This window comes from Cryptotermes secundus, unplaced genomic scaffold, assembly GCF_002891405.2.
Source record: "Cryptotermes secundus unplaced genomic scaffold, Csec_1.0 scaffold318, whole genome shotgun sequence".
NCBI lineage: Eukaryota > Metazoa > Arthropoda > Insecta > Blattodea > Kalotermitidae > Cryptotermes > Cryptotermes secundus.
Window position 1 is genome coordinate 844,812 of NW_019730108.1, and position 11,681 is coordinate 856,492.

At 35.4% G+C, this 11,681-nt stretch overlaps 1 protein-coding gene across 1 annotated transcript in view; it reads left to right on the forward strand.

The window, feature by feature from the left end:
- Positions 1–11,461, forward strand: part of LOC117282443 (zinc finger protein 239-like) — a 13,029-nt gene extending 1,568 nt beyond the window's left edge. Inside the window, exons 2-4 of the mRNA XM_033752097.1 lie at positions 3,149–3,289; positions 8,153–8,238; positions 8,442–11,461. Coding sequence (XP_033607988.1) covers positions 3,149–3,289; positions 8,153–8,238; positions 8,442–9,279 — 1,065 coding nt within the window. The 3' untranslated portion in view covers positions 9,280–11,461. The remainder of the gene's footprint in view (positions 1–3,148; positions 3,290–8,152; positions 8,239–8,441) is intronic.
- The last annotated feature ends 220 nt before the right edge of the window (positions 11,462–11,681 follow it).

Genomic DNA, 11,681 nt, shown 5'->3' on the forward strand with positions numbered 1-11,681 from the left:
TGAGGCTGGAATGCGGTGAGCAGTATGCCTTCATGATCCCAGAAGACTGTGAGCATCACTTTCCTGGAGGATGGTGTCACCTTAAACTTTTTTTTTTGGCAGGGGATGCACACTTTATCTTGGGCTGGTAATGGTGAACCCAAGACTCATCACCTGTGACAATTCAGGCTAGCATATCGTGTCCTTCATTGTGGTAGCGATTTAGATGCTGTAATGCCAGACCCATTCTTTGCATTTTGTGTTGTGGGGTCAGCATGCGCAGCACCCATCATGCACAGACTTTTTGAAAACCTAACCTGTGATGCATTATGAGGTAGGCCGTGCCATGTGAACATGCCTGGTTCCGACAGCAGCCCAAAGAATTTTATGCTCCTGGTTTTCAGGGGCTTGTGAAACAATGGGACAAGTGCCTCAATGTACAGGGAGATTATGTTGAGAAATAAAAGCATTTTTCAAATCAGTACTCTTATTTGTTTAAGTTCTATATCCATTTGTATCTTACTTACTGACTTACCCTCATATTAAGGTGTATAGGCCCATTTCTGGGTAGCGAATCTGAGATGGTTAAATATGATAATGAGAGTGACTGTGCTGGTGAGGGCCAGCAGCAGTTGTAAACAACAGACCAATTCTCTTGTCAGAGAGGATGTTACATAAGGACTACAACCACAAGTGTTCAGGTGAAATAAAAATACTGGTCATGGGTCTCAAGGGGTTTGGTGCCAAGACAAACTGATTGGCGGTGAACTGCCAGTAATAAAGTAACTCTGATTATGACTGAACTGAGAGAGTTGACAGTCAGTCTGTGAAGAGAAGACTAGGAGATTGGTGTGAAATGGCTTCCAATCTTGGAGCTAGACAGTTGAAGCACTGAGTCAGTTGTAAGGGAATCTGTGAAGAGAAGACTTGGTCGGTATAGTTCAAGAATCTTCACTGTTAGAAGCTGTTACCAGGAAACGACCAGTGTTGACTATAACAGACTGCAAACCCTAGTCTGTATGCTCTAGTGATTTGTAAAGTGTGGAGATCAGCAATGGCTCTATAATTAAGTGTGGTTAAGAGTTGTGATAAAAGTGGTCAGTAAATCCAATTACAACCCAGCTTATAGTCGCTCTATCTCATGACAGTATTATTTGCAGTAATTGTTGTGATTAGCTCACGGGTAAGCAAAGAATATATCATTGCACCAATCATAACTGGTAGCTTATCAACAGAATCTCTGGATGTACCTCAGTCAAGACTATGGCTGCTGTATTCAAGGTTTGTTGTGGTTCTTCTCGTAGAGTCTATTTCAAAGGAGTGACACTTGGTGCTTCACCTCTATTGTGATAATCTAATCTGAATCTAAAAGATTTATCTTTAATTCTGTTCTGTCATGTTCTCTCAGTACATCATGACAATTTTCGTATTTATTAATTTTATTAACTGCTTCAGAAAAACTGCCATATAGTGATACTCGCATGTAGAAGCCTGAGTTCGTGGATTTTATGATTATGGTCTCAGATATTTTCAGTTCTTTACGTGTTTTCACAATTGGATGGCATTCATATTAGCTATGTAGAAGTTATTTCATGACCGGAAGTATCAGTGGATGATATTAAAATAAAACAGGAGATGATGTTCTGTCCAACACACAACCTGGAGCACCATGCCCAGTATGTATGTCCCCCAGTGATAGATGGACCCGTTATACCTCCAGGCACTGGGTTCCCTTTTAGTCACCTACTACGACTCGTAGAAATTTGGGGCAGGTATTCTAACCCACATTCACACCAAGTACCCATTGGTATCAAATGAAAAATATTCACGGTCGTCTAGAATATCACGTGGAGTAGATTGGTACCTATTTGCAAACTACGCGGTAAAATATCATAGAACACCTATCTCAAAATTCACCACAGTGAGAACAAAAAACATCGCATCGCACAGGCAATGTCTCCGTTTTTTAAGCACAATATATCAGAAAACGTATAAGAATCACATCTGACGTAGGTTAATGTTCTTTTGGTAGCTACTGTTATGGTAAACTGCTGGGGACACAATTCATTATTATAGAAAATCAGCAGCTGAAACATCGGAATGTAACAAAATTCAATTACAGAAAGTTTAGAATATTAAACAACACTACTATGGGAATCGTAAACCATAATATCGGTCATTTGACCTTTGGTCACGGCATAGTTAAAATTCACATATGATCCAGTAAGTTTAGTTACAACACGAATAATAGCGACATAGCGACCGCTTGGTTGGAAAGAGTTTTGAGCCGGGAGATAAGTAGAGTAATTGTAATCTTTCGTAGGCATTATCAGGAATTGAGAAGGGGCATTACTTTTTCGTGCACAGGTCGCATCAGTGAGTACATATGTCGGAATTTTTGTATGGCCTTTAAAGTTCCTGGTAATGTAGGTCATTGTGTGGCCCCCGTGAAGAGATTTTGTTAGTATTTGTATCTAGTCTTAGTGTCGGTTAACGTAATACCAAATGAACGTATAAAATGAGACGTAGAAGGGAGTTTTGTTTTGCTGGAATCAAGTGCAAAAGACTTATATTCAGTGGAAATATGTAAGGATCACGTGACAACTTGTAAGAGTGGTTTGTGTTACGTTCAGTTACTGGGTAGACCTTATGTAATGTGTTTCACTTCCCGTACGGGCTTACCATTTGATGTACACAGTTCATTGACAATAGTGATAAGGGCTTAAACAAAATTTTTATTTCTGGTGGGGGGGGGGGGGTGGTAATATGCTTACCACACAGTACATGTAAATATTTTGAAAACAAAAGCAAACTAACTGGAACCATCCTACAGTAGTACTAAGGAGGCATCAGCTGTCCATATTGCACCACTAAGGGGGTTTGTATAGCACTGACGGTCTTTACTCATGTTCAGAATATACTCACCAGGACAGTGTCTATCCTAACTGAAGTGTTCACAGATCTCTTCTGTCCCTCCTGGCAAATGCCAGGATACTGTATTGATTGGGTCATGACTGCTTCCTTCCAGGTCTATTCCAGTTCATTAAGTACCTCACCATTTCACATTGTTTAGACCAGACACTGACTGCTTCAGACAATAAACCACACACCATATTGCATCACATGTGTTTGAATGTTGGCTGGTAGTCAGATGCTCCCCCCCTTTCAGCCTATTATGGATATAGTCAAAGTGGAACCAGAATCTGATGATGAGATGGAGCCAGTAGATTCGGAGAACGAAGCCGAGACCACCGATGCAAGACAGGATGGGCTAGGAACATTTGCATTTGTCTCTGTGAAGGAAGAGTCAGTAAGTGCAGCATTGTTACATATAATTAAAATTTCATCTTGGTGCATGTGATTTGAAGCTGTGTGAAGTCTTCTCGGGTGATTAGCCATGTCTGTACAGAGTTAATGCCAAATGTTAGGAATCTGGAAGACTTCATTGCATGCATACTGTTGTGTTTCAAGAGTTGCTTGTTATGCTCTTGCCTAGAAGCTGGATGGCATTGTTAGTAAAATGACTGCATTTAGGGTGGAAGATGCATGCCCAGACTGATTCTGGGGCCCATTCAGCTTCCTGTTTCATGGAAATGGGAGTAGAAGCAGCCAGAACATGAGGTTAAGACATGCCCATTTTCCATAAGATTATGCATGTGGTATTATCCCCAGTGCCTGTACATCTCAGTGGCATGTAATCTTTTGTATTGCCAACTTTTTGAGCACTTACATTTACATTACATTTATTTTCACTTCATGGATCCAATCACCTCCCCATAGGGCTGGATATGAAACATGTCACACATTACAAATTCGTGATGACTACACATCATACATCCTTGGTCCAATAGAACATATAATCAGGCCTCATGCAGACAGCGCAAGTTGTCTGTACTACACACATAGGCTGTGAAAAACCACTGTCAAATTCAGACCTTGCCATTCCACACACATACGCGTGCGCACGCACGCACACACACGCTGGCCAGCCATATCATCAATACAGTTTCATTATAACATATTAAAATTCATAACAAACACAGATGTCATACATACTTCCACACTTACAACAAGCAAGTCACAACAACGTATAATACAAGCACACAGACCATTTATTAACTCTTAACTTTTGAGCCCCTTGCATGCATACATACATACATACATATTTATTTCGTTCCAGAGATCTACAATTGGCAGTGCTGCCTTGAGATATAGAACATGTCAATAAAAGTACATTTAAAATGATAAATTGTTAAAAGTTAAATATCCAAGACATTTAAAAAGGCCACATATAATTGTAGTACATTAACAGTTGTAGAACACAAAACACATCAAACCAAATCACAGACACGACACCGAAACAAACAAACGTCAAAAATCAGGTGCCATTCACAACAATTATAAACAAAAACAGACAGATAATATTATATTCTGGATGCGACAAATAATAGGCGCAATCTTTATCTATAGGAAGCACAATCATTCCTTGATTTCCATTCATAATACTCATGTAATGAATAAAAAGAGCCCACCTGCAAAAAAATTTTTAGGGAATATTTGAATTTCTTAATGTCCTCTGACAAGCTTTTAATTCTACATGGCAAGTTGTTAAATATCCTAATCCCACTATAAAACACTCCCTTTTGCACTTTAGTCAGTTTACAGGTTGGATAATGTAAATCTAAACCCCGTCTAGTGTGCATGCCATGAATATCTGAATTTGTTACAAACTTGTCCATATTCTTAACCACAAAAACAGATATTGAGAAAATATATTGTGAATAGAATGGAAGAATGTTTAATGCTTTGAAAATTGGTCGACAAGAGTCCCTGTTACCCGCTCTCATTATTATTCTAACTATTCTTTTTTGAATTATGAAAATTTGGTCACTATTAGTTGAATTACCCCAGAATATTATACCATATGACATGATAGAATGGGCATAGGCATAATAAGTCATCAATAGGCTTTCTAGGGACATAACTGAAGTTAGGATTCTGATGGCATAGCTAGCCGAGCTTAATTTGCTGGCTGTATATTTGATGTGTTCTTTCCATGATAAAGTACTGTCAATTGTTATTCCAAGAAATTTCAGTGTACTCGTGTTATTAATTTGGATATCCCCATGGTTTATATTGATATCTATTGGTAAATTAGGTTTTGATGAAAACTGGACACAATTTGTTTTTGTCAGATTCAAAGTTAACGAATTAATAGAAAACCATACATTAATTAATTCAAGAATTTCTTTTAAAGTAATAACAAGTTCATTGTAGTTCGACTTGCAACACAATATGCTGGTATCATCCGCAAATAAAACTGGCTTTGACACTTTATTTATTATATATGGTAAATCATTAATATATACTAAAAAGAGCAATGGCCCCAGGATAGAACCCTGAGGGACACCCTGTTTAACCTTTTGCCATTTAGAAACACCACTTTCAGTGTTATTATTCAATATTGTTCTTTGCTGCCTATCAGTCAAATAGTCTTTGAGCAACTTTCCTGCTAAACCATTGATACCATAAAACTCCAGTTTTGCAAGTAGTATTTCATGATTTACACAATCGAAAGCCTTAGTCAAATCGCAAAACAAACCTCCTACAACTAGTTTGTTATTTAATGCTGATAGAATAGTATTTATTAAGTCATGAGTGGCTGTATCCGTGGACAATTTAGTACGAAATCCATGTTGTTCATGCGCCAGGATTTTATTTATGTCGAGATGATGTTGAAGTCTATTATATATAACTTTTTCAAAAATTTTAGAAAAAGATGTCAATAGAGATATTGGCCTATAGTTTGCCACATCAGTTCTGTCACCTTTTTTAAATATGGGTTTTATTTCGGAATACTTTAGCCTTGTAGGGAATACACCAAGACTTAGTGACTTGTTACACATGTAAGTTAAAGGTGACAGAATAAACGGTAAACTTATTTTAAGGATATGCTGGGGAATCTCATCATATCCATATGAATATTTCAATTTTAATGATTTTATTATATCTTTAATTTCTTTGTTGGTTACGGGTGTCATATGTATATTTGGAAAAGGATGTTTGAATACGTCAGAAAGAAATTTGAGGGCTTCATGCCCGTTAGTAGACATACTACTTTTCATTTGTGGTAATGGAGATGCAAAATAATTGTTAATAAAATTCGTCATAATTTGAAAATTATTACATAATTTACCTTCAATTTTTATTGTTGACATTGGATTTTTTTCTGGATTTGTATTAGTTATGGATCTGATGATATTCCAAGAAGTTTTAATTTTATTTTTAGAATTTGAGATTAATTTTTTATAGTATCGTTGTTTTGCTAACTTTATAACCTTTGACAATACTTTACAATATTTCCTGTAGTACCTTGATAATTCTAAATCATCTTTATTTCTAATGCTCAACTTATCATTTATATACTGTGCATATATTATTGTTTAATGTCTCTTTTGCTGAAGTTGCATTGTGCAACATACATCTCCTGACATGTTTCATATTCACCCATTGATGGATTGATTCTCAGAATATATTTTTCATTATTAAAATTTGTAATTGATAATGCTTCTCTATTCAAAACAAACTCTGAGATTTATGATCTTAATACTAGAAATAAAAATAATTTTCACCTTTCACTACCAAGGTTGGCAATCTATAAAAATGGTGTTTATTATATGGGTATTAAAGCATTTAATCATCTACCTCCCTACATAAAGGAATTATCAGAGGATAGGCTCCAATTTAAAAATGTCCTAAAAATTATCTTTTATTGANTGAATTCCTTTTATGCATTGAAGGAGTTCTCTGATGGTGAAATTTGGTGTTAAGGATGACATTGACGCTTTCACCCTATGGATGGATCTATGGAATTGGAATTTTACCTGATATATAGAATGAATTAGATGAATATAATTTTATGTTTTGATGAAATATTACTATAAATTTTATATTATATAATGAATTTTTATAACTTTGACTCATGCCTTAGCATACAGCTTGTTTATATTGTATCTGGTTTACTGTTATCAATTGTTGTATTGGATTATTGTCTTATCTCACATAATTTTGTCAATTTTATTAATGAAGTGAACCAGAATTAGAATTTTGATATTTATTGTATCCGATGTAAATTTGTTTATGTATGTCTGCTTTATGCTTTATAATTGTTTGCATGTATGTTTGTTTTGTTTTTTGTTTTTGACATGTTTCAATTAATTATTGTAACTTAAATTTTGATCTTGTGACTCATTCTATATCCTATGGCTTGTATTATGCCTGTATCAGGATCAATTAAAAAGTGAAATAAATGAATGAATGAATGAATGAATGAATGAATGTTGGTTTAATGAAATGTATATACTAAAGCACAAGAAGATTGTCAACCATTTATACCTGCTGTTAATTTTACTATTATTCATATTAGGTTATTCCTGTCACACTGGTATTAGTCTATAACATTTCATTTCATTTCATTTATTTCGTGTCCATGGATCATTATACATGATATAAGACATGTCATTCTTGTGTAGTTATAGTATAATAAGTTTCATGATGTTACTATTGGGGGGGGGCTGCATGTGAAGCATGCAGTGCAACGTGGAATTTGGGTACCAACTCAGCATTTGCTCTGGGACCAAGGAAAACCACGGAAAACCTTGATCGAATTGGCCGGTCACAAGTCCTCCCACATACACTGGTTTCTGCAGCACCACTCCCACCGCCTTGGCTCCATATCCCATAGTCCCTGCTGTGTTTTCTCCAGCACATGGCGTCCTGTTTCCTGCAAGAAGAGAGTTACGCAGTATACACTCCTAGTGTGTGTTAAGCTAAGCTCAATTGTTCTTACTTTTAAATTATTATATGATCCTAATGTGAACTAAGTCTTGTCCACATAGGAGAGGAACTCATCTATGCTATAAAAGCAATGTTTTAATAGAAATGTTTTCAAAGTAATTTTAAATTTACATAATGCTGGTATCTCTTTAATGTATTGCGGTAGGTGGTTTAGAAGACGAAGACCAAGATTATTGAAATTGTTTTTACACAAGCTTGTATTGCATGGAACAATGTATAAGTTGTTCTTGTGCTTAGTAGTACACTAGTGATCTATTTTACTGCATCTAACTTTTGAGTTTGATAATGCTTGCAATATTCGTGTGTTTTTCACTAGGAAGATTCCTGGGATGTGAGTAAAGTGAAAAAAGAATTTCCAGATGATGATATAACAATAGAGGAACCTGAAGTGTGTCTTGAAAGGTGAGTGTACATATTGAATGTGACTGCTCTTATTTTACATAGGCATGGCATTTAATTGGATCACACTGAAATTACAGAGTATCCTCATTAATATTTTTTGCAACGAACATTAAAGAATGAATATTGACATAGTTGTTAAAAGATTCTGATGACTCTCCACTTTATTACTCTTAAGCAAATGATTACTTTGTATTAATTTACAGTGCAGATAATGTGATATCTCTACAAGAAGATAATATTATTGCCGCTACAACTGAATTGGATATTTATAACATCCACCATGCTTATACTACAGCTGATTATATCTCTACTGGTGTTAATACAGTTTACCGTTCTGGTGAGAAGATGTTTGTGTGTGAAATATGTGGCCAAGAATTTGTACGTAGAGCTGAGCTGTACAAGCACACCCATACCCATAGTGGAGAGAGACCATACATATGTGATGTGTGCAATAAGGATTTTTCAAAGAAAGCCACTCTGAAAGAACATTATCGTATTCACACAGGTGAAAAACCATTCACATGTCAAGTATGCAATAAAAGTTTCTCAAAAAGTGGCAATCTTTCAAAGCATAGACGCACACATACTGGTGAGAAGTCATATTTATGTAGAATGTGTAATGAGCACTTTACAGACAAATTGGTTCTCACACAACATTCATGTTATCAAACAGATCAAATGCCATTTAACTGTGACATATGCAAGAAAGGCTTCAGAGAAAGTAGATATCTTACTAAACATCGGCGAAGACATGCTGGAGTTAAACCATATAGTTGTGATGTATGCAATAAGAAATTTTCTGATAAAGGATTTTTGAAAAAACATTATCGTATCCATACGGGTGAGAAACCATTTAAATGTGATTTGTGCAGTAAAGAATTCACTCAGAGTGGTAATCTTTCCACACACAGACGAAGCCACACAGGGGAAAAGCCATTTGGTTGTGATGTCTGTGGTAAGAGATTTTCCATGAAACAGAAATTGAAGAAGCATTCTCGTATCCACACAAGAGACAAGGTAGTGACAGAAGAAAAGCATTAACTTTAGTAAGTACAGTGTGTGTGTGTGTGTGTGTGTACAAGTAATGAAGTTGTCAGAATTACTCATTTTCAATGAAATTGTGTATGTAAAAGTAATGAAAATATACAAGATTTGAGATTTTCACAGGAGTGAAGATCCACGTTGTGGTTCTATAGGTAGGTACCCTGAGAATGGAGGAAGCATATTTCTGTGAAACACTGTTACCCACCTAACAGACTACAGCATGGTATTGTAACCTATAAAGTCTCAGTGTGAATGAAAAATTTAATTGTACAAGTATTTGTCGCACTTTATATAAGAAGAGAGTATTTTTACTTTATTTAAAAATCTCACTTCTTTTAGAAACTTGTTTCCCATATATGCATCACATCAGAAGAGTACCAGAGCAACATTTATGCACTGCTACTGTGTCAAGGAGCTCAGTGAGTGACTGGAATTGTGGAGAATATAAATCATATACGAGAGGGGAGTACAGAGAAGACGCCTCAAAAGGAAAAAAGGTCTAGCTTTTCACATTACTTGTTAAGTCCTGAAATATTGCACTTGGAATGTGGTATTAATGTTGAGTTATTCATATATTTTCATCAAACATAGCCAACTTACTGATGTGAGATGTTTCTTCCCTCTCAGTAGGACAGTTCATTTTTTATTGGTAGTTCAGTGGACGTGTGATTTACTTTCATATGAGCAGTGCTAGTTATACTCATAGGCATGTATGATTTGATTGTAAAAGATAAGTTTTTAATTAACTATGATCACTTATTTTTTTACATAACCATCATTTTTGTGATGTAGAAGATACATGGTCATTTGTACCTCTTCAAGTTTGAAAACTTGGAACTTTTGTTTGGATAATCTTACACAACACAGTGTTATTTATTAGATTATTGATTTATGATTGGCTTATCATAATCATATTTATAATGTCATCATACTTTTGTTTGTTTTATGTAAGAATGCCAGTGTACACACATTTTCCTTGCTTAGCACTTCAGTTAATTCCACACACTAAGAAGTAATTAAAAACTATGTTCTGTAGATAACTAGATCTTTAACTCTAGATATATCATAGTATGTGATTCAGAATTTAGGGCTTACAGTACTCATGATTTCCTTAGTACCTATTGCACATAACATAATTATTAGATTAATGTTTCCATGTAAGTCCTAAAATATTCACTCATAATTATCAAGACTGCATTCATCTGGGATCCCGTAATCATCACGTTTCATAGTGTAATATATTAATTTGATTTTGTATTTTAAAAATTATAATTGGACATTTTATTAGTCAGGGGCTTCATTGTAATTAAATTTTAGTTATTCTTAATTCATAAAACTTCAGTGTATATTGTTGCTGCTACACTGTTCTTATTATGGTACCAGGGAATACTTGAGATCTGCAGTTCTCACAGCCATGACTATGAAGAATAATGTTTTCTGGGATGTGGTGCTGTGTAGCCTGGTAGATATTCACCAGTGTTTCAGAGGAATGTACTGTGTATCTTCATGTTGAAGAGTAGGTGAAGCAAGGAACCAGCAATCATAGCTCATTTGCTAAACTGTCACATCACAGATGATAATATTCATGTGGAATAATTTCTTAAAACTGCTCTGCAGGATGTGTGACTTTACACAGTCCGAGAGGTAGAGTAAGATAATGTTTAGTATGAACATGTAGCAGAATGAGAGATAATGATTTTGATATGTTTGAAACTGATGATACTTCAATTGCTATGTTGCATGTGAAGCTGCAGAAATCTCAGTAGCTGTCAGGTACGAGTATATGTGAACATGGAAAAAGTGGAATGAAATGAGAAAATGTGTAACTATTTGCCCCATGTTGCTATTGCAAAGTAGCGCTGCTCCCAGACAGGGACAGCAGGTGATGAAGAGAAAAATTAGAACTTATGCAGACTAAAAGTAGCCAGTTATAAGCATAATTTTGCAGTAAAAGTATTTGTTTATAGATGTAAGCTTTCAGCGTTTATTTTTATTTTATGCACTTTTTTGAAGTAATTTCAGTAATGTAATTGACATGTTTATACGTATTCCTTTTTTTAATTTTCACTTTATGCATCTTCCATCAAGAAACATTGTGAACAAATATTTCAGCAAATGTTTGTGTCTGTGCTTTATGCAGAAAATAAAGTTATGATGGATACAGAATTGTTCCTAAGTAGATCTTTCAGTTTGATTCTGGCATCATTCTTCATGCTCCTTGACACAAATCTGCTGACATGTTACAGTTTCTCCTACAGTGATTGAAGGATGATGTATAATTTGGTGTAATGTGAAGATAAAGCTAAGGGATGGGCATTACAGGTCAGTGTGATCTTTGACCTTCATGTGGTGTTTTAGCCTTTCTTAACCTTTGCACTATATAGGGAGGATTGTGTTAG